The 23,513-nt window shown below is 37.6% G+C and overlaps 3 protein-coding genes across 4 annotated transcripts in view; 1 reads left to right on the forward strand and 2 right to left on the reverse strand.

Annotated features, from left to right (window-relative positions):
• Positions 1-1,531: 1,531 nt before the first annotated feature.
• On the reverse strand, positions 1,532-5,742 carry LOC134811923 (trafficking protein particle complex subunit 11-like). Its single transcript, XM_063819076.1, has one exon. It carries the CDS (start codon positions 5,423-5,425, stop codon positions 2,297-2,299), a length of 3,129 nt encoding a protein of 1,042 aa, XP_063675146.1. The 5' UTR covers positions 5,426-5,742; the 3' UTR covers positions 1,532-2,296.
• Positions 5,743-7,602: 1,860 nt separating this feature from the next.
• Positions 7,603-8,922, reverse strand: LOC134811924 (succinate--hydroxymethylglutarate CoA-transferase-like). The gene has a single exon (XM_063819077.1). The coding sequence runs from the start codon at positions 8,901-8,903 to the stop codon at positions 7,614-7,616; it is 1,290 nt and encodes a 429-aa protein (XP_063675147.1). The 5' UTR covers positions 8,904-8,922; the 3' UTR covers positions 7,603-7,613.
• Positions 8,923-14,025: 5,103 nt separating this feature from the next.
• The window catches only part of LOC134811656 (tyrosine-protein kinase JAK2-like), a 56,208-nt gene continuing 46,720 nt past the window's right edge, over positions 14,026-23,513 (forward strand). Inside the window, exons 1-7 of one of the 2 annotated variants that reach the window (XM_063818679.1) lie at positions 14,026-16,005; positions 19,207-19,462; positions 20,708-20,968; positions 21,158-21,352; positions 21,533-21,673; positions 21,845-22,063; positions 22,321-22,470. In XM_063818679.1, the coding sequence (XP_063674749.1) occupies positions 15,674-16,005; positions 19,207-19,462; positions 20,708-20,968; positions 21,158-21,352; positions 21,533-21,673; positions 21,845-22,063; positions 22,321-22,470 (1,554 nt within the window). In that variant the 5' untranslated portion in view covers positions 14,026-15,673. Of the gene's footprint in view, positions 16,006-16,365; positions 18,475-19,206; positions 19,463-20,707; positions 20,969-21,157; positions 21,353-21,532; positions 21,674-21,844; positions 22,064-22,320; positions 22,471-23,513 lie in introns of those variants that run through there. The other variant, XM_063818678.1, reaches the window with a different exon arrangement.

Genomic DNA, 23,513 nt, shown 5'->3' on the forward strand with positions numbered 1-23,513 from the left:
TGGCTCAGGTTACTTGACTCAGATCTCGTGACTCCTGATGCTTAGGGAGGGCCTGTCATGGTTCAGATCTCGTGGATCGGATCCTTTTCGGCACGCTTCGTGAACACGTAAGCTTGTAAGATCAGATCTCGCGATCGAAAGGCACCTGAGACCTTGTCATCTATTAGTACGCTTGTTATACAGATCGGATCATTACATAAGGAAGAGAGATGGTGGTCTGTGAACACAGTATCGGATCATGGTTGTCTTCAGCAAGTACATCAGCTGACAAAGAAGAGCTCAACTACTTCTGGACACAGACGGTTTCCTCTACACCCGGAGAAAGGATCGAGATACCCCTACTACCTCTACTTAGAGATGCCAGAATTACAGAATCAAGAAATGTCCTGCTCATGTATTCCTTGACCATGGAGATCAGTCCTTGGCCAGCGGTGCCAAACCTCATTCCCACGACCCTGACAACTTAGTAGCTGAGAAAGCAGAGTTCAGAGCAGAATTAAAGCGGAAAGCTGCCGACCAACACCTCTCTTGCAACACAAAACCTCCTCACCGAAGCCTAATCTACATACCCATCCGAAATCAACGTGGTACTACCTAAAATAGAATCCCTCGCCAGAATTGTCCAACGATCACGAGCAGATAAGTCCGGATCTGCCAGCCACTCCGAAGCACCAACCTCAACAGACCGAAATTTAAATAGCACTAGAAACCAGGCAGCAGCTAAACTAGAACGGTATTTGGAAACCTGTTAAACTGTTAGTGATTTCTAGTGACTATTGGGTTCAGTTGTCGTTTCAAAGTTAATTAGGTAGTCTGATTGGGTTTATAATTATTTTCCCAAGCTACCCTGTCTAGGAAAAGTCCAAATTGGGTTCAGTTGTCCGGTAGCCGCCGTGAATAATACAATTTATTAATTATACAAAACGTATTTTTAAATTATTGACTTGATGCTGGAGAACTGAGAAGTGCCGTTCATACGCCTTGTCGATTGTCACCAAATTTTCAGGTTAGAACCTACTGTGGTATCACGGATTCAGGTAGGGCCAAAGAGGAGTGAATTGAAACTCACTGGGGAATATTAGACTGCTGGTTATAGAGGAGGGTTGTAGATCATTGAAACTGGAAATTCCCAAGTGGTTAACGAACATTTAAAGAGTTAAGAGCCCAAAAAACATAGTCACTTATCATTTCGGTTTAGAGGTCTTATAATTTAGAAAAATATAATGCAAGCTGGCAGTGTCGTTAATAGGTATGTAATGCATGTTGTGACTAAATGAAGGCAGAAATATTTTTGATTACGTCTACAACTTCAGAATGTCGATATTTGAAGATGTTGCGCGCGTCCGGAACGCGCAGCATCAATTCGACAAAGGACACTTTCTATACTGCAGATCGATGAAAACTAGTAATACGGATCGCAAACGTTTGCTACGTTTCATTCTCGCTTTTCTGACCAAGATCTATATTGTACGTGTACAACCCAATTATAGACAAAGCATCGACAGCTACGTTTCGAAAATAAACAAAATCATTCATATCAAATCAAGATTCACAAATTTCACAAATTAAGAATAGAGAAAATTTAGTCACAAAGTCTGTTCAGTAAACATAGCCTTATGAGGTGACAAAACATCGATATCAACATTTACAGCATCATCTGATTCAAGCGTGTTTTATCACGGTAATTAGTAAGATTCAAGGGAAATTAGTTATCACTGGTAAAACCGATCCGACAATAGACTCGGCGACTAAATACCTACAGAAAAATGTAAAAACGTAAACGAGCCCTCATCGTACAAGACAGTTAAATATTCTACTTTTATTGTGCAGATATTTTCATGCTTTGCGATTTTTATGCAACTCTATGCATCTCACTACTAGATTTTAATATATAAGGCGAGAATTTGGATAACAATTTTCGATCAAGCTTGAAAATAATTATTAAGAAATCAGTACCCAACATATCTGAAACAATCACAACATCGTAAAACTAATCTCAAAACTGAAAACGTAAACACGGAATGGTTTTAAGGGCTCAAGATAAACTTTCCCATTGCGATATTCTGTGTAAAACTTTAGCAGATATATCCTTATTTCCACAGATTATCCACAGATTTATTTGGTCAATTGTAAATATTTATCCGTCCAATTATAATAGACTTATACACATGATGATGAAACTCGAGTTCATTAAACAAGCGCGCTAATGGTAGCAAACAGGACACAATTACACTTTAACTGGGTAAATTACACCTATATTATTCTCAACCTAAAGATTAAAATCTAATCACCGATATCACTTAGCGACGAAAACCTTTGGTTTAACATATATTGATTTAGTTAGTTTGTTAGTAAGTGCAGAGGTTTCAATATCAGGATGCCGCAACAGCTTTATAACCGGTTGAGGCATTGATAAAAGTCCAGATTTCAGGGGCACAAGTTGATACTGTAAATAAACCTTGTCATTGGGTAGTATCTTACATCTCAAATGCTTGTGTCCAGCAAACATAAACAAATCCCCAGGCTCAGCCACAATGTCAATCTCCTGCACATAGTTACTGATATTAACAACACACAGCCTGATTGAGATGGGATCGAACAGAGTTCCAAAAGAGGGCAGTGTATTAGTTAGAAATACAGGTAAACTGTTCACGGAGACGATGGGAAGTGGCCAGCTTGTTGTTGTGAAGGTTTGAACTGAGTCGTTCCGCCGCCATGTTACACTAACCGACCCTATATTCGTGTTTTTGCTGGGAGACTTAGGCTGTATTGTAATACAGTCCGTCAGGACATTGTGTTTTGTCAACGAAAACTGCTTTTCGTTTGGTGCTTCGTCGAAAATAAATTCTGGGTTTATATCATATTTGATGTCCTTGATTTCGATACAGCTATCATGAGAAGCGCTGAGCTCGTTAAAGATAAGACACCGATCACAGGTTAGTAGAGTCTCCATTGGGTCACACCTGGATGACATCAGAGAAATAGAACTGTGAAATGGGGCAACACTTGAAAGTACTAGATCATTCCTTGACTCGCACAAATACGTCTTGTTGTTGAGAGCTATAGAGTATGATAACACGTACGACAGGTCGAATTTAGCTTCACTGTTACAGCGAATAATAAAGGAAGTGTCAGAAGATTCTTGAGGATCTAGGCAGTCTAGACGAAAATCGAGCTTATTCTCAAAAGAGTTGTTGTTAGGCTTGCAAATCTCAGCCGCATAAGTAGCAGACTTTACTTGAACACAAAACATAACATTGGAGATCCTGCAATCTTCATTATTTGACAAGTTAACTGTAAGCTGTTGAAATTCTCCCACCAGAACGGGAGATTTAAAGGCAAGTGAGGTGGTAGCACGTGCCACACGTGGCACTATCTTGCACTTAGCAACTGGGAATACATCCCCAAACTGCAACACTATCGAGTTTTCTCCCGCAATGTAAAGTTTTATAGAGAATATTTTCAACACGCAGGCAGCATCGTTACTGAAGGGCTCCATCTCAAAAGAAAGAGTAACGGGAGCATCAGCTGACAACTCGATCACCTCCTCTCGGATTGCTAACTCATCGTACTTCTTATTGTCAAAACACACAACCACTTTGCTGAAACTCATCGGCAGCACGGCAGTACTGATAAACTGAACCTTAAAATGGATCATCTCGTCAACTTGGAAGCTGTTAGTGGCGAAGGAGGCTGAGCAGGAGAGGAAGGAGGAGAGTTTGGTCATTTCCACCACATACTCCTGTCTTCCTGCTAGCGTCTTGCTCCAAAGTTGTCGAGTACTCTCATCTCCCTCCCTCATGTCCGGTACTTTACCCTCTAATATACCCAGCAGATTATTCTGCAGGTCAGCCTTGTCGTCAACATGTTTCAACATGTTGATACCTATCAACTCACAGCAGATAGCGACGTAATCCAGCACATTTCCCACTAAGTAAGCACACTTTAAACACAAATCCAGGACTGAAGTAAGCAGACTCCACCACCTTTCTCTCCGATACTCGCCCAGAACGCACATTGCAATCGAGAAAGCCTTCTCGTAATCTCCTGCTAGGTAATACTCATTTCCCATCTCCAACATGAGATGGCGCTTCATTCTTGTTGGTTTGTACTGTTTGAACTGTCCCACGGCTTTGTTGAGAAGCGGGATGATTATTCGGGAATAGTCAATGTCGAGTTCCAGTTGCTGGATGGTAAAGAGACAATCGTCAGCATCTAGATTACCATTGGTCATGGCACCATTGTAATGTTCCAACTCCCAAGGAAACTGCCCAAAGTATTTGGTAACTGGGAGTTGAATAACCTGTTTACCCTCGGCTACAAGAGCTGCTACCTCACTCTTGAAGAGGTCGGATAATTGTCGCCGTTGTATGGTGTACTGAGCAGCTTGAAGGTAGTAGAACCCCGGGTGTTTGGTCTGCAGAGCAGTCAGACCAGCAGAGATGGCATCGTTGAAGAGATCTCCAAAGAACTGAAACTGATGACTCAGCCACTGTCTGTGTTGAAACTGAAGCTCGGGGGGCTCGGTGTGCTCTTTGAACTGTTTGATGTGCCGATCAAACTGTGCTATAGCATCCAGCGGGGCACCTGTTCTAAAACTCAGCTGGCATATCTTAAAGTTGATAAAACCACAGAGAATCTTTATTTGGTGCTTGTTAGAAACCTTGGTCTCAAGAAGTTGAGAATAAGTCATGTTGTAGTGCTTGAGAGCGGTTGGTATATCTTTCCTTATCTCGTGAAAGAAGCTCACTTTGATGAGATGACGAGCTTGAAGCAGCTGATAGTTAGGACGGTTTAACGTATCTTTGTTGTTCTTTATTCTCTTAGTTTCGTTAAGGTAGTACATGACTGCCTGGTCAATAAACACGTTCTGTAGCCGTATCACATAACCAACGAGATGATCAGCATGAAGTACGGGCAGAACAAAAAGAGAATTACTCATCAGCTCGCAAGCATTACACAGACTAGTCGCACGTTCCACCGCAAGGGCATCCTCACCAGCGGGCAGCGAATTCTTCTGGATAAGCACAACAGCTAACTTAGTAGCTCTGTTACCCAGACCTGATCTCAGATAGTTGAGCTGGAGTCCACAGTCCAGCTGCTTCTCTGCCCAGTGCGAGTCGTTCCAGTCCAGCTCGTAAAACAGGATCACAGCAGCAGGAATGAGGTTGAGATGTTTGTTAAACCATCCTCTCTGTAGAATACCTGCTGGTGGTGGCTTGTTGGTCCCCTCGTTCCGTTTGGGGAACATGTTGTAGTCCTTTACAAGCATGTACCGGCCAGGACCGTTGTCCGAGTGCATGTTGGTGGAGAAAGCATCCCATATTGAGGAATGTAGAGGATTCTTGAGGTTCAGTCCAGCTAGACCAATATTAGGGTACAGAGGACTGAGGAGCTCATCAGGCAACCCTACGTCAACTTTCATATCTCATCTCACTGCAAATATTGGTTATCGTTAGACCTATCAACTATTTCTTTGGCATGACCACTAGTGGGCCTGTGGGATTTAAATGTATTTTGTTTTGGCACATGGTATGGATATGATTAACAGCAGCAAACATTGACACGTGCCAAAACAAAATTATATCTCATCCCCACCATTAGTCGAGTATGCGAGCAATTATATCACAAATTATATCAGATCATTGAATTTCTTAATTGTGTATCTAGATCACGTCTCTCTGTAATTTTAAGAGTTAATTTGCTCAATTTTAACTCATTAGTAAAATCTACATGAGTTTGTATCACAATAGAAATTAAAAAGCGAAATTAGGGTCGATCTCACATTTTAATCTACATTTATATTCAAGACTTTATTCTTATACAATTAAATAAATCAAAACGTAATTAAATGGAACCTATTCAGGGCTTTTAAAAATCAGATGCTGACGCATTCCGGTGCAGTGGCCCCAATAATTTAAAGATAACAAAAAGGAATAAGGTTCAGTTGTTACATGTTCATAATGGTGTTATTGAAATTCAATATCGTTTGCCTAAACATATTTTTCCTCTTAACACAGCTAGCCAAATCATATTGATAAGGCTTTTGAGTACATTCTCAAGCGATTTTCATGAAGAAAAGTATAATGTGACAAAGCAATGCCTTACAAAGCCTTGCCTTTACCTCGGCTGCGAAAGCTTGACACGAAGAGCTCGAAATAGCGATAAATAACAAATTCGATATTTACAGGCTGTAACGTAATCATCTACAGCTTCATGAATAGTGCACTACCTGTGGCCAAACTGGCCATTCTTAAGAAATTGAAATGAATGAACTATGTTTCGAACTTTAAAATATTGATGATCTAAAACAACCTGAAAACTCTTTGTATCAATGATCAGAAGTTTACAGCACATGCACAAATAACGGCAGCAAAATATTAATACTGGTTAATGTTTAGTGTCTGTTCAAAATTAGCAAGAATTTTTACAAGGCAAAACACTATTAATAATATAAAATTTCCCATCATTTACCCTTTCAATCTGAATTCGATTCAATCAAAAAGTGATCAGGAAAATTAAGCTCAGCTGTTAGCAAAACACATTCTTCGTCAAATATCTTATTTCAAATTATATTATTACTTCAATCGAATAAATTTGAATTTCCACAACTTACACACGATTCTTTTTAAACATGATATACTTGTCAGAATATTCTACTCTCATGCATTCCGTATCATAGCAAATAACTAACATTACTTCGACTTAAAAAATTATTTTCTAACATCCCAAAAACAGGTTTAGTGTTATAATCTGAAATTTCGCTCTGGCTTTCAATCTGATTTGCCAAACCAAGATCTCCATTTAACAATATAGTAAATCAAAAGGAAAACTCCAAATGAAAACAACACTAGGTAAAGTGTAAAGCGTTTGTTACTTTTAGCTGCCATTACTTGCAGCCTCTTCATTGTGCTACCCAGAATACCTTCTCCAAAATCGAAGTCGTTGTCCATCCCATTGAGATACTTGTTTTGCTCCTTAACCTCATTGCCAATGTCGATTGTAAGTGATTTTAGCGCATGTACTTTTCCCTGTAAGTTGCTCAGTAGCTGATCGTTTTCTTCTTCGATAATTTCTGAGTTTCTGATATCGTTCATATCATTGTAGCTTCCACCTGGAGTGCGCCTCATACCTCTATTGAAAGTCATCTGTTAATGCCTAAAAAGTAGATCAGTTTTTTTTTCAGACAAAAACACTTATTTACTTCTTAAATCAAAATTATACTCTAAATTATAAGTATGTTCTAAAGTGATTTGATGTATGAATATAAATTTGTTGTCATGAGCTCAAAATAAAGAGTATAGAACTAATTTCACATAGCTGTAGATCTTGTACATTTTATACTCGACCTTTTCGAAGCACAAACAATTAGAAACAAACACAATTTGTAAATCAGGACTTTGTCACCACATGTTCTAAAGTCAAAATATCTCTAGTTTTACATAATCATGTACATAATGTGCAATGTAATTATATACAATGTGTTAACTCATTTGCAATTTGTAATTGTATCACAACACTATTATATCGAAATGAAAGCCAAATAAATGACATAAATAGAGTAAAAAATAGAGGGATTCACAATGAAATGTTGTCTAAAACAATAATATCAATTATGTTGCAGATTGAATGATATTTTTCTTCTGAAGCACTCTTATCTCTTCATCTGAATATCCCAAATCTTGTAATATGCTTATAGTATGTTGACCTAAAACCGGCGGTGCAGTATAATTATTGGGATCCTTGCCATTAAATTTTACAGGATGGCCAACAACCTTTATGTCTACATCATCAACTTCGTTATGAACAGTTTTAACTATGTCTGAGTGAATGGCTTGAGGGTGTTCAAAAGCTTCCTGGATGTTGTTGATGGGGGCTGCAGTGAAAGAAAATGAGCTTGCAATATCAACCCAATATTCAGTTGTTTCTTCTGCAAATCTTTCAGTCAGGTGCTTCAATAGTTCCTCGCTATTCTCAACCCTCAGTTCATTAGTTGAAAACATTGGATTGCTAGGCAACCAGGGCCACCCAACTGCTTCAGACAAGTCATAAAATTGAGAATCATTGTTTGCTGCTATGACTACATAAGCATCAGATGTTTTGAAAGCCTGATAAGGAACAATACTCAGGTGGGATGAACCCAGTGGTTTTGCAATAATACCAGAGTTAAGGTAGTTAGAAGCAACATTCACTAGCATGCTGAGTTGTGTTGAAAACATTGAAACATCGATTTGCTGTCCCAAGCCTGTTTTAGTACGGTGATAAAGAGCAGCTACAATTGAAGAGTAGAGATAAAGACCTGAGCATATATCAGTTAAAGCCACCCCTACTTTTACAGGTTCACCATCAACTGGACCTGTAATTCCCATCAAACCACCCTCTGCTGATAAAGGGACATCGTATGCTCCTTGTTTAGAATATGGGCCATCCTGTCCATAACCAGAAAGTGAGGCAAAGATCAACTCTTCATTTGATGATTTGATATTTTCATAGTCCAACTTATATTTTTTAAGGGTTCCGGGTTTAAGATTTTCGACAAAAACATCAGATTGAGCCATCAATTTCTTGATGATAACTTGCCCATCATGGGTTGTATAATCAACAACGATACTTCTTTTGTTTCTGTTGCAGCATGCGAAATAATTACTCAAAGTAGGTGACAAGAATGGAGGTCCCCATTTTCTAGTTTCATCTCCAATACCGGGGCGTTCAACTTTGATAACATCTGCTCCAAGATCTGACAAATTCATAGTGGCATAAGGTGCTGCTAACACTCGAGTCATGTCAACAACTTTAACTCCTTCCAATGGTAATGATGACAGTGTCTTTGACTGTATATGTAAAGTATTGGAGGTGACTGACCTCAACATTGGTTGAAGTAAACTTGGCCTCATTACTTTCATGTTGCCTGACTTTAATGAGTTATTACAGATGTGTGGATTAGTGAACCAAGGTAGTATACACATATGAGCAACACGTGAAAGCTGTCTCAATTGAAATACCTTATGCACAAATTTCATAATTCCACAGCTTCATGTAATAGTTGACCAAAACTTGCTGCTGTACATTGTACACGACCAATTGTAAAATAATAAATAAGTAATAAATTAGAAACGGATGAGTAATAAAGAATAGAGAACAGAGTCTCGCTCAACACTAAAGTAAACATTTAAATGAAAGATAAATAAACGGTGGCGTGGTACAACGGAAGAAGAATTAGGAAGTCCAAAAGACAGTTAATCATGCCACCCAATGTACATTGAACATGCAACCTAAATGAGTGGGTGGGAAGGAAGCAAGTGAATTTATTCAAGTAGTATTTCTCACATCTTAATGTCTGCAAAGTATATAAGCAGTTTGTCAACAGACTAGCCGACCTCATAGCTAGAAAGAGGAAGGAGAGATATTGTGATGTAGTAAGATATGTGAGAACGAGGATAAGATTTGCAATGTTGAGAACAACTTTTATTGCTTAACGTGGGTACAGAGGAAAGAAGATAGACAACAAACACGAGACCCCTCAATATCAGAAGTCTCATACAACCTCATCCCTGTCCCTAATGCCTTACCAATTGCATCAATTGACTTAATTGAATGAATAATTCAATAATGTGGAAATCGTAAGATAGCGAATTAAAGGTCATTCAAACAATATATACATTTAATTTTTTAAAGAAAAAAGGGGGGACCCCCAACCCATCTAGCTGAGACACCTCACAGCAAGTATACCAAAGTGGCTCTTGCTTGTTAAAGGTGTATCAACATGCAATTAAATCAAGTGATGCAATTAGCAGAGCACAATCAATTCAAGTGTTGCAATTAGCAGAACACAATACATAGGAACCGGAAATACCAATATTTATGAACTTTAAACAGTCAAATACGTACACACAATTTTCAAAACACCTCGTCTACTCCATCGTCGGGGCATGGATGAGGTTGTACGAGACTGCTGATAGAGGGGTCTCATGTTCGATGTCAATATTCTTTCCTCTGTACCCACGAATAGATCAGGTAGTTTAATGAAATCTGAGAAAATGTCTATTCCAAATTATATTAAGCTCAAGCGTAAAGTTTTCTGTAATAAAATTGTATGACTTTACTGCGAAGAGAGAAGCTAAAACAAGTACCTGACTGACAAGTCATATCAGGTATTTGTATATGGTATTCGTTGTGATACAGTTCCATTCAGGCATCTTTTCATGGAGACATAGCATACAGCATACAGCATACACTAGTTATTTGAAATTGTTTGAGCAGTTAAAAAAAGCTTATTACATATAATGCGAGACAATATATGTTTATCCGTACCATTTTACTGCCACCACGGCATCAAATTTAACGCAACTTTCCGCAAAAACCGTAAAAGATATACAACTGAACCTTTCTCCGGTAAACTGCTTTAATGGCCTCCAAATCAGTATGAAAAATTTAAAAATTGGTCAAGGAATAGGAAAGTTAGAGCCCAAAATTTGGATCCCAAGTGGTGTCAAAAACGCGAATTAAATATGTAATAATTATTTTTTGAGTCTTGAGTCTTGACACCATTTTAGGGTTATACGGGTTCCTGCAAATAATATTGGCGCTACAACTTCATTGACGATGTCAATTCATCGCAGCTCGGCGAGGCCCAGTAGCGCATTTCGCCGATCTAGGGAGAAGTAACGCATCGCGCTACAACACTACAACATAATATTTAAGTTTTTAAATGATGCGCACCACTGCAAGGGCTCTGGATAGAGCAATCCATACGAATAATTATTAACCATTAACAATTATTATCAGATTTTTACTTATATTTATTATTATGATATTATGTTCATTGTTATAGCAATAAAATTTAAATGTTGTTTTCCTTATATTTTTGATTTTGTTTTCCTCAAATTTTGTTTTCCTTAATTGATAACCTGCCCGATTTCTTAAGCGCGGGCATTAAGCTATGCTATAATTTTCCACTGTTGATTTGTGATTGTAAATGAACTAACTTGGCGCGCTACTTTTAGTAGAGGCTCTTACGGGCAAAAAGACGTGTTTTCTGCTACGAGTTTAGAGACCTAACCGCTAATTGGACACAATAGTATGATGTCTAAGGATCGATAATATGTTAAGAAGTATAAATTTGGCCTTATTAGTCACGTGATATACCAATGCGCGTTTTAAACTTTGACAGTCTATTACTCTAAGGCAAATAGAGTAATTATATTCATATTTTGTCAGCAATAAGATCACATTATTTTCTATTTAGTGTGAAAATATGAGCTAGAACGGACATAATCTCGCTGAGTTATAGCTGTTTGAAATTTATGATGAACGCGCGGCTGCCAATTGATAACAACTAAATGCTTTTGCGCGTAGTGCGCGTCGAAAATTTGGCAAAAACGCTTGCGGAGTGACAATATTCAAACTTCGATAAAGTATATGAAGTGGGTACTTCTCGGAAAGGAAAAATTTAGGCAAACACGATGTGACTATTTTTGGGTTGATTTAATACAACTGCAAAAAATTATTCAAACTTCAAGCAAAAAGTCAAATTTTTACCACTTTTTTGGATTTTTACCCCCAAAAAAATAGAGGGATTTTTCAAATTTTTATATCATCTTGTGCGGCTGTGTTTTAGCTATCTCCATGCAAGTTTTGCCGACATGCCAACAAAATTAACTTGTTCAAAATATCAAAAAAAATGGTTTTTTGGCCTATTTTTGGCCCAAAAATCGGTTTTTTTGCAATTTTACCCCCAAAAAGTCAGTCCAATCATCTTAAAACCACTTTTAATCGATTTTACGGTCAAAAATACGTCTATTAAGGTGTATCTGGGGTCCCTAGCGTATCGAGCAGACAATGCCCGTAAGAGCCTCGACTATTTGCAACACTTCTCCCGGCGTCAATAATATGCCGAGAAAAAAGCGGCGCACAAGTGCGCGGCTGCCGGCTTCCCATGTATAGTGAAATGACCGTGGGGGTCACGACGTGATACAAAGTTTTACCAGGCGCCCTTATTTGATCCTATGCACGGTGCTTTTTCCGCATTTTATAAAAAGTTCAACTGAGTTGTAGACTGTAGAGGTCAAATGCAAATTCTTCAGTACATGTAAATGTGTGAACACATGTAAATGTGTGAACACCACTTAAAACTTAATTAGCCACCCGATACAGAGAATATCGCAATTTCGATCAATACAAGTAAATCATTATCAGAGACCAATCTGGAAAAAAAGTATTGTATGTGTGTGTTATTATTATTTAAGTAATTGAGTTGTAGGTTTATAATCTACGAGGACGCGCGCCGAGTTGGACTCGTCGACGGTCCTATTTAATATTTGATACAAATATTTTACGAGTATTATATAACCCGTTAATAATTGAGGTGATTCATAATCCAATATTGGTGATTGTCTAGCTATAAGCTAGGTTGAAACCCTCACAAATGAATAAACCATTAACCAATACATTAGATTGAATTTAATAAAAAACGGTAGAAAATTATTTTAAAACTAGGGTAGAAAATAAAATCCTTTGTAATATATAAAACGGTCAACTAAAAATGACATTTCATTTGTGATTCACAATTCATAAATTTACACGTCCAATTGAAATTCTGTAACCTCCAATTGAAATTCTGTAGCCGCTTCGGCGGGGCGCGCTTCGCGCGCGAAAAGTGGCATGCAACGTATGTCAATTGATTACCATTACAAGATTTTAATCTATTCAGCAAGGTTTTTTTCCAATTTAAAGATCCGTCACAGATTTAATTTATCCATTATTCGGTCGACTAGACCGCAGGAGATTGCAAAGTACTTGGCACACCCTTTGAGATTGATGGTACAGGGCGGTCAAGAAAAGGCCCTTGAGTGACTTTAGTTAATAACTATCCTCAAATTTGACTTCATAACTCGAAACCTCTCAAATCATTTACTATGATTCTACAGAATCTGTGTTTAAAATCCAAGGCTTAACTCTACCCAGAATACGTTCATTTGGCCCATTCACTTTTTGCCAAAATTGGTTCTTATTGGATTTATGAAAAAGGTTATGAAACTGCTGCTGATCTGAGCCCATTTCATTCGTAAATTTGAGTACATTGTGAAGAATCTGAAACCAAAGCGATTCCCACAATTTCAAGGCTCTAACTCAGGACCTACGATGATCACCCTATCAGCAGCTACAGCATCTCAGCTGCATGGCAACCAGTTAGTAACTCTGTTAGAGCCCACAATAAAATGCTTATTACACGAATCTTGTGACGTTTTTAACCAAACGAGATGGTGATCCAAGCTCAGCATCACACGATCTTCACTTTGGTATCAGAACAATAAAGCATAAAAAATGATTGAAATGTCAGAAAAGTTGTGAAAAAGCGTCTCGAGCCTGCCACACCTACTCAAATGAAATTATTTCACCGAGTCCCTGTACTAATTAAAATTAAATTCCATTCTAAAACTGTCCTTGAGTTAGATTGAACACTTAACTTTGGGGCCTTAAATGCCTTTGTTGCCCGACACCCTGTTCAGTGGTGCAACATTGCATGTTGACGCCCCCCTCCCTCGAAAAAGCACCCCTTTTAAAGTAGATACGTAAAATTGGACAAATTAGGACTGGACGCACAGTTTTGCTAATGTTCTAGTTAAGTTTTTCAAATTTTTCCCACATTCAAATGACTATTTGTCACCCCCTAAGGTGCCCCCCCCCCCCCCCCGTGAAGCAGAGTCAGTGAGGTCCTTTGTTACGCCACTGACCCTGTTCAAGCAGGTGAGGGTGATAATTTTCTGAGGGTGATCAACTGAGTAAATATTTTACAAAGGGTAATGGTTTGAATTGTATAATGTTTGTAACTGTACCTGCAATATAAAGTCGATAGAAAAGTGTTCATTTAAGTAAAAATGTGTTTGGATTTCGTAATTTGTATGGTTATTTCTATTATTATTGTTAATAACTGTTAACTTTATAATTCAACATCAATAAAAATTGAGGCCACTTATTAGGCCATAAATTAGATGAAAATGTTTTAGAAAAAATTAATATTGATTCATTCACAGAGCATGGTCAACTGTCATGCAGTTTCTGTGAAGTTACATGGTGGAAAGACTCTGACATTTCCAGATGACAAACCAGTGCTTGAAATTTTAAAAGCCTGCGCCTCATCTTTGGATATATCAGCTCATTACATTACCCGCTTTACGATCCAAACAGAAAATGGTCTTCTCCTGCCTTACAGAAAGGGCATACCGAATAATGCTGACACATTGACCTTATTCGCTTTTGATGATTTACCTCTTGATGAAATGCTGCATAACAATGTGCCATGTTTTATGTACTACTTCAATCAATGTAAAAATCAGTTCTTGAATGGAGATCATGTTACATGTGATGTGAATAATGAAACAAGCATGTTGCTGCACAGGGAACTATTTCTTGTGTTCCTCAGAATAAATGGGCTGTCTTTGAAGCGTCCTGAAGTTGGGAAGACCTTAAGAAAGTACATTTCTATTTTCAAAATAAATCTTGCTGACGAGAAAAGTTTCCTTGTGAATGTCACAAATGCTATCACTGAACTGGAAAAATGTTCTGTAAAGCAACACATGCTGAACTTTATTGAAAACTACAGATTGCACGCTCTTCTTGGAATGAAAAGATACACCAAATTTGTTGGCATTGAAGTTGCTTTTGAAATGCAGCCTATATTTCTTAGTGAAGTGCTTATCAGTGAAAAATCAGTTCAGATTTTATCACCTTCCAAAACATTAAAACTTCAAGATATCTCTGCAGTTTCCTCTCATCACTCGTTGAAGGTTGACCTTTCTATGGCTGATGGGAGTCACTGCATTCTTCATTTGCCATCTTTTGTTTCGTTTGAAACATTTCTCACTGTTCTTGATCATTATGTTCGACTTCAAAATCGGGACACATCATGTCCATTGTCCTCAATAGTTGAAATTCCTACAGAATTTTGTGTGAATGATACTGAGAATCAGTTTGAATGGCTAAAAGAGCCCATTGTTCCATTTGAAGATATATCATCCAAAGAAGTTAAATTGGCCCTTGAAATTTATGGCAAGTCTTCTGGCTTATATGGTTTGATTAAAAATGACCATCTGTTCAAATCAAGTAAAGGTACAATATACATTCTCATATACTGTGTAGAAAATACTGTTTGCGAAAAGATAATATGCTGCAAAGAGGAAATGTATCATTTTGAAAACTCTCCACATTTGCGGTACACATCCATACCTGCTCTTATTCGTCTCTGCAGATTGGGTCTTGCATCATCTCCTTGTAAGACATATTTGCTGACCAAGCAAATTAATGACTCACTATTGTCAGACATTCAATATCCAGAGGTTAGAGACATTATTATTTCTCAATCAGACCTGTCAGCTCTCTACCTAGCACAGGAGACTTGGTTGGCTACCATTTACAGGGGCAAGCTTACTACTAAGCAACGCATGATCACACATTTTGCTTACAATAGCATGCTCATTTCTGACGAAGCCAGAAAGCTATTTTTTCTGAAGCTAGTGTCCTAGCTAAAGTGGAGAGTGAAAATGTTCTACAAATTCTACATCTTTGTGTGTCTCTTGATGCTACAGCAACTAAATACATTACAGAAGACATACCCTTTTATACACTCCATGAACATTTGAAGACAGAGTACATTCCCACATATGCACGTCTTGACATGAATATCAGAATAAGTGAAGACTGCACGGAAGGTCCAATGGCATTTACATTGCTCTTTAAATATGTCAGGGACATAGTTGCAGGATTAAAATTTCTTCACAACCACAATATTGTCCACACTCTTCCTGCACCCCAGCATATACTGTTGGACCAAGTCAGCAACAAACTGAAGCTTTTTGATGCAGGGTTTTTTGGAAAACTCTTCACATCATCATCACATCCAAGGCATATCATTCAGCAGTCCGAGAGCTTTGAAGTATCAGTTTTACGATGGATGTCAGAGACTAGCATATTTAAGTCTGAAGCTCTTAACTCGACTTATCAAGACAGGTACCCATATGCCATTTTCTCAAAAATAACTGTTGATATAATATATAGAGAACAGTAATGTAAAAATACAGAGAAATCATAGCCGGTAGAATTTTCTTTCATCAATAATTGTGGGCACGATAAATTGGCCAGTTGCCTCTAAATGTCATAAGTCAGGTATTTTGAACCTTAAAATACTGTTAGCAGGAGGAAGGGAAGCTGGAAAGGGGGAGGGCAGCAGCGGGGGCTAGGCATGATCACACAATTATGATATTATACTAATGATAAATGAAAACGTTAAGGCAAAGACTAGGGCAATAGTGATATTGAAATATTAGTGGATTATATTGTAATTCAGGCTTTGATAATGAACTACGGTTCACAACATTCTTCTAATAATAATCATTCTGTAGCAGTATGATATGGAAAGGATGACATTGCTGGAAGACATAACCTGGACGCCTCATGATATGAATCACATATGACTTCGTTGCAGCAGTGTAAATTCATCAAACTATTTCCTGATGAGAAAATCAAGATTACCGAAGGATCTTCTGTTTACAGTCTCATGCAAGCATGTGCAAAGCAGATAGAAATTTTACCAGAGTCCTTCAATCTTTTTAGGATTGTTCAGAAGAGATCAATTTTGCTCCCTTATAGAAAAAAGCTTCCAAACTGCAGTAAAAGTAACTGTCCTTTAACATTCAGAGTTATCGATTTCAATTTTGATCTAGAAGGATCATGTTTCAAAGATGTTTCCCTTTTGAACTACCTTTATCATCAAATTGTGTTCGATCTATTCTGCGATCCCAGTGCAGTTGATTGCAATTCATCCATCTTGGAAGTGCTCGCTGCAGATATTTCAAAAATTTTCCATCAATTAAGCTGTCAGAACTTAAAAGAAGCATATGATCTTTACTTTGAACTTTACGAGTCAAGATTGCCTCTGAAAAACCGTTTTTCTTTTGAGAAGTTTCAGAATAGTTGCAGCAAAATAAACACTTCCTCAGAATTTTCATGCTTAGTTCACATTGTAACTGTTTATGTCAAGGAGATTTACTCCGATCTGGATGTTATGAAAAGGACCTACAACGCCAAAATGTCTAATAAACCTTCTGGTGTGAAGGGAAAATCATTAGAAAAGAAGTTTATTTTAGAAGTTTCTTCAAAATATGTTAAAGCTAAGTCAGATGATAAACAACATGAAGATATCTTCTTCTTAAAGCAGGATAAACAATCCTCTGAAAACAGTGCCCACAACAAGATACTACAACGTATCAGTTTTCAAGAAAAAACTTCAGTCTCTCTTGTCTACAAAATGGGCACTCAGTGTGACCACGCACCTGTTGTCGTGTCTTTCAAAAGCACCAAAGAACTGGAAGCGTTTGTGTCCCTTGTTGATTACTACTTCTATTCAGTGTATCCTTATAAATTCTTGATATATAAGTTTCATGACATCAAAATTGATGAAAACTCCGTTCAGCATATACCAGACACAAGTTTTAATCTTATCAACCGTGATCCTCATGTGTCACATTTCATGGATCTGGAGGATGCTAAAAATGGTCTACAGAAGGTCCTTAAACATACCGGCTCATATACCATTGTCAAACCATCAAAAAACAATTCTTTCCTTCTTCTCTACACTATCCAAGACAAAATTACTCCAAAACAAATATTTCGCCGTGATGGGTTGTATCGAATTGTTGGCAATGAAGCATGCCATTCAAGAACTATCAAAGCATTTGTGGCAATTCTTAAACCTACAGTCGACGGCCGGAGGGTGAACTTGGACAAGCATATGTCAGACTCTGTACTGATTGATGTTCTCACGTTTGGTCACTTTCGTGCAAATATTCCACCAATGCTTGTCAGCATCAAACACCCATACATTCACTGCTCTTACACCCACAAAACTTACGAGGGAAGCTTTGAAGACCTCAGTGGACATGAAACAAAATGCAAAGTGATAGAATTCTCAGAACTCGTAGACAGAAGGTGGTTTACTGAGCTCTACACTTCCCTTCTCCAAGTCACCAAAGATAGCATCGTCAAATACATTGGATTCTGCAAACTTGGCAAAACACCAAGAGTATATGCTTTTGTCAATTATGATGCCATGATTTACCTGGACAAGTTTCTTGAAGAGTCGCCTCCCGCCCCCTATATCTCTCTCTCTATCATCCAGCAGATTGCGTCTGCTCTTGAGAAACTTCACAGCTTCAAAATAGAGCACAGCTGTCCGGCACCTCATCACATTCTAATTGATACCTTATCCTGTCAGTCAGCTTACGAAACCCCTCAATTCGGCATCAACATTAAACTCACTGATGTTGGATTGTCTAAAATGATGTTTCTGAAGGAACCGTCGAAGAACCCTTTTTGTATCAAAAACCCTTTCTGCACAAAAGATGGACAGTTTGAGCTGAGATGGCTACCTGAAAGCTTCTTGATGCACCCCTCGCCAGCTTTTAGTGTCTCTATTGATAGGTAAATAATCAGATCCGCCCAGTTGAGATGTGAAACTTGTATTCTCACCCTATTAGTGTAAGGAGTAATAGTTGTAACACCTTGTCATGTTCCGTCATATAATCAACAGATCTCACGTTTTTAGTGCACTTAGCGATCTAATTAAAATGTAAATGCACAAAAGGTCTTATCTTGTGGGTGGACAAATCTGACAATTCGAGCCAGTGGGTGGGTGTCTGCAATAACTTGGAAAAAGTATGAAGAAAGTAAGATATTAGAAATCTTAGTAATTGCCAGGTGGGGTGAGAATACAATTTATCTCACTCACAAGGGTGTGGTACCACACTCACAAGGGTGTGGTACCACACTCATAAGGGTGTGGTAATATGATCCTTAATGTTCATATTAATTTTGTTGGCTACGATTTCTCTGTATTCTTAACAAGAATACCTGCACTGATTTGTTGTGTTGTATACAACTTAACATATATCTATTAGTACCGTAATACGGTGTTGTATTACTTCTCTCTGCCTGTGTCCATATATAATACTCATATAATATTAACTATATAATAGTCTACCTATAATAATTACTGTTTGAATCTATCAAATCAAGTTACATTATGAGAAAAACATAGATATTAAATATCTTTGTATCATGCAAATAAGAGAAAAGGTTTTACTAGTAATAATAAATAAAATAAATTTAATAAATAATAGTTTTGTCGAATAAACACGTGACTATATTTTCCAGGTGGGTGTTTGGAATTACGGTGTGGCAAATATTCAACAACGGTAGCATTCCACTGGGAAAGCATTCCAACGAGGAATTGCTCAACAGATATCTGAAGATCAAAGAACAGCAAAACTGTGGTAACATGGCATCTAACATACCGTTCCAAGGATGGTTTCCTCTCAAATTGGACATTCCTAAGCAAGACGATCTGACCGTTAATAAGAAAATACAAAAGCTTGTCAACTACACCATCACCGATCATCTTAATGACCAGGTTACTTACATGATTTTCTAAATCACTAATTGTAAATCACTTAATTTTATAGTAGAGGGCTGAACTCTTTTCGGGGACTCTCCAAGGTAGAACAAAAAATATTCCGAGCCCAAACATTCAGACTGGGAAATCATCCTTTTGGCCACGCCCGTACTTACTTTGGAGAGATTCGTAGATTCCTAGATACTGGGTCATCGAATAGTTCGACCGCCCTTGCAGCATCGCTAAAGAAATCGTAAAGAAATTTGGATATGCTCAAATTAATTGCAGTGGCCATATTTATGTACAACTTACGAAGCAACATATACCAAAAAAATCCTAATTTTGGAATTATTGTCAGTCCTTATTTGGAAGTCTCTAGGCCCTCCTAGCCCAAAATCCTGCATACGCGTTTTCTGATTACCGGAAATCGGGAAATTAGTCTTTCGCCAATAACTCGAAAAATGAGTTAGTTTAAACCTAGTTTTTTCTAGTCTGAATTGTTGGTCTATAGACCTAGGAGAAAACCCAAACAAATAAAATGTTCGGTGCTCTTCTCATTTCCTGCATAACTGACCAGACTAATAATAACATTCAGTGTAAATGTAAAAAGATTTTAAATCTCGATGATAATTGCGGTAATTATATTTATAACACCTGTCACAAGTTGAGACGATAACTTCCATGAGACTAGTACTTTAAATATGAAATAGCTCAATAATGATTGCGGTCATTTAATGTGGGTTTTGATATATAAAGTCGAGACGAAAGATTTCATTTTCATTACTCGAATAGATTAATATATTAATAAGTAATCAACTTCAAGCCATCTGCATCAATTATAACACCTGTCACAAGTTGAGACGAGAACTTCCATAAGACTAGTACTTTTAATATGAAATAGCTCAATAATGATTGCGGTCTTTTAATGTGGGTTATGATATCTAAAGTCGAGACGAAGATTTCATTTTTATTACTCGAATAGATTAATATCTTAATAAGTAACCAACTTCAAGAAATCTGCATCATTCGTGGTAAGTACGATTAGGCTTATGGCCTCCTTAGGCTTATGATCTCCTTAAATGAACTGCAAAGACTTGCTCTAGAAAATTATGCCCATCAATCTGCGTTCTCAAACCACAATAGAACAAACACTCCTTCAGAAACGATCTCTTTAATGCTTCACAGATGGTTCCAGATAAATCTTATAAACCCCCATGATAACAACTAGTAACTGGCAGTGGTGTTAAATTTCAAATCTTTCAGGAAGATGCGTTTGAGGAAATAGCAGACTTGTTTAACAACGACGTCTTCCCTCTTGATAGAAGCGTCAACATCTACGAGAAACTTGAGAGGAACACTGAGATGAAGATTGAGAAGAAAGACGGAAGATTGTACTTCAGGAGGCAGCAGATCACTGCTCCCTCTCAGCCCAGTGTGTACTCACAGAGCCTGGATCCGGTCTATGATTATGGGGATAGCAATGTGTTCGATGTTCACACTGACTGCTCGGACGGAAGTGACTATGTACGTTTGTTATTTTTTCACCTCAGATTTTACTTGGGAAATTAAAAATTTCTTAAAATTTAACTGTTTTGAAGGTCCATGTTCAGTAAAAGTTAAGAGAAACCATGTCTTTAGAACTACCTGGTTGATTAAACACAACAAATTTTCAAACAATTTATTGTGCTCCAGCTTTATCTCTCTCTTTTTCAGAGCTCATCTATCGATTGTGAGAACGTGGATCCAGAAACAGACTTTTCAAACTCGGGACCCGTTCCAGATTGGTATCATCAAGCTACAACAAGTGATGCTTTCAATTACTTTTCTGACAACTGTGACAACAGTGATCCATTCTACAACGACGAACTTTCTTTCACTCTTCTGCAGGAATGCGAACTCCAAAATCAGGTGGGTTCAACTTTAGCCTAGAGGACTGTTAGGTCCATATATATTAGTATCTATAATAAAATTATCATATTGTTGTAATGATGGTTTCTCCTTTTTCTAACCTTCCAAATTACTAAATAGTCCACCATTTTCTGATCACCATTACTAATAACCCCTAACTAAATCCTACTTGTTTCACAGTTGCACAAGTTTAATAATAAGAAGTGGGAATCCTCCTTCTACAAGCTAGGTGAGACAGTGGGAGCAGGTAACTTTGGGGAGGTCTGTAAAGCTATAGTCCAGGATAACGAGAGGATACCTCCTGAGCTACGCCGACGTGAAGTTAGTCTTGTTAAACTCTGACTTTTAATCTATTAACAAAATTAAATGTACTCTTGAATTTATTCAGTTAAACAACGTTTAAAACTTCCTTGCTAAGTAAGAGCTGTTTTGGCACTGATTTATATTGTTATATCACCACTACACTACCCTATACGTCATCTTACCTTCCAGATCGCTGTGAAAATATTTTCCCTGCCCGCCGCCCACGACAACGCTATCGAGACAATAGTTCAAGAAGCCGAGAACATGTTGAGATTGGAACACAATCGGATTGTGCCGCTCTATGGGATCAGTTCTTCTCTGGAGAACAAGGAGATACACATCATCATGCCGTTCTATCAGATGGGCAGCTTGAAGAGCTACATTAGGCAGTTCCATAATGAGCTCAAGGTAATGTGTGGGTATAAATACTAATATACTATATAATAAATACTACTATAATAATACTACTATAATATAGTAGTGGGAACTTATAACTGGTTAGATAATGTCGGAGAGATGGTTTTGAAACACCTTTGAAGTTTTATTCGTTGTGTGTCTACATTAATATTCATACAAGAGGACAAGGTGGACTAGTTTCGCATTGATCTGATATAATTAAATCTGATTTAATATAGTTATACAGAATTTAACCGACACTGGTCTAGGAGAAGGATCTGTGTCTGTTTGGTCTACAGATAGCTGAAGGAATGGAGTATCTGAACAGCAAGGGGTTTGTTCACAGAGATCTGGCGTTGCGGAACATTCTTGTCGTTAGTCACAAGAACGTCAGGATCGCAGACCTGGGACTAACTCGGGTGAGTTACGGTTGGGTAATCACATAAAAGCACGTACAAGATTTTAAGGTCGTCACTCCTTCACGCTACTGATCCCCCGTACGTAAATATAAAATCTGGTTCTTTAATTTTTAGTTCTTCTATTGACAGACTCGATTTAATTTTAGTTGATAGAAAAGTTATCACTTTTAATGAAAGTCTAATTCAGAAATGTAATGCACAAAATTCTGCTGCAAACTATTATTATACAAGGACGTTTGTTGAGTTTGAATATTTTGAACGGCTGTGCAAAACCCGATAAAATTGTGTAAAGGTTACTGATTTCTAAGTATGAAAATAGTATCAGCAATAAAATGTATTACGATTTTGGGATAAAGTATGCGAACTATTTTACGGAAATCTGACTAGCTAAAAACGCGAGTTTTTAACTTTGTAATATGGCATATGCTGTGTTAATTTCTAGACTGTTCTATTTTAACCTTAGTTCTGCATTTATCGATGTAGGTTCTTATTGTACGTGTTCCGTCCATATTTCAAGCGATTGCTCTCGGAAATTTAGTTGAGATCTAAAAATTACGCCCAAATATTTAAATGATAATATTATGTCAGTACCTGTTTTTTTAATCATAATATTAATTCAATATCAAAAAAAATCCTGGAGTAAAAATCTAATTGAATGCGGTCTCTGAAATAATCTGATTGAATCAGTATCCAGCAAATGATTAGATGGTGGTGCGCTGAAATTCAAAGAAAATGTCGCCTGGAATTAGCACTAGCTCACCGCACAATTATAAACTGATAAATTTGTTCACGTCATCCTGCCTGTTATATAATCATCATATTCAGAACGGGGTAAAATACCAGAACTACTCTTATTTGTGGATAGTATCAATGTGATAATAAATTATTTCATTAGTTAATTAAGCATTTATGGTAATTAATTAAAATATGATTGTGAACTGTAAGGTTCAAAATACAGGTATAAAGTATGTGTGCTATATAATAACAGTCAGAAACTCGGGCATGGTTAGCAACCTACCTTGTGTTGGTTTGTGCATCATGTG

Source organism: Bolinopsis microptera, chromosome 2, assembly GCF_026151205.1.
Source record: "Bolinopsis microptera isolate Bmic1 chromosome 2, MBARI_Bmic_1.0, whole genome shotgun sequence".
NCBI lineage: Eukaryota > Metazoa > Ctenophora > Tentaculata > Lobata > Bolinopsidae > Bolinopsis > Bolinopsis microptera.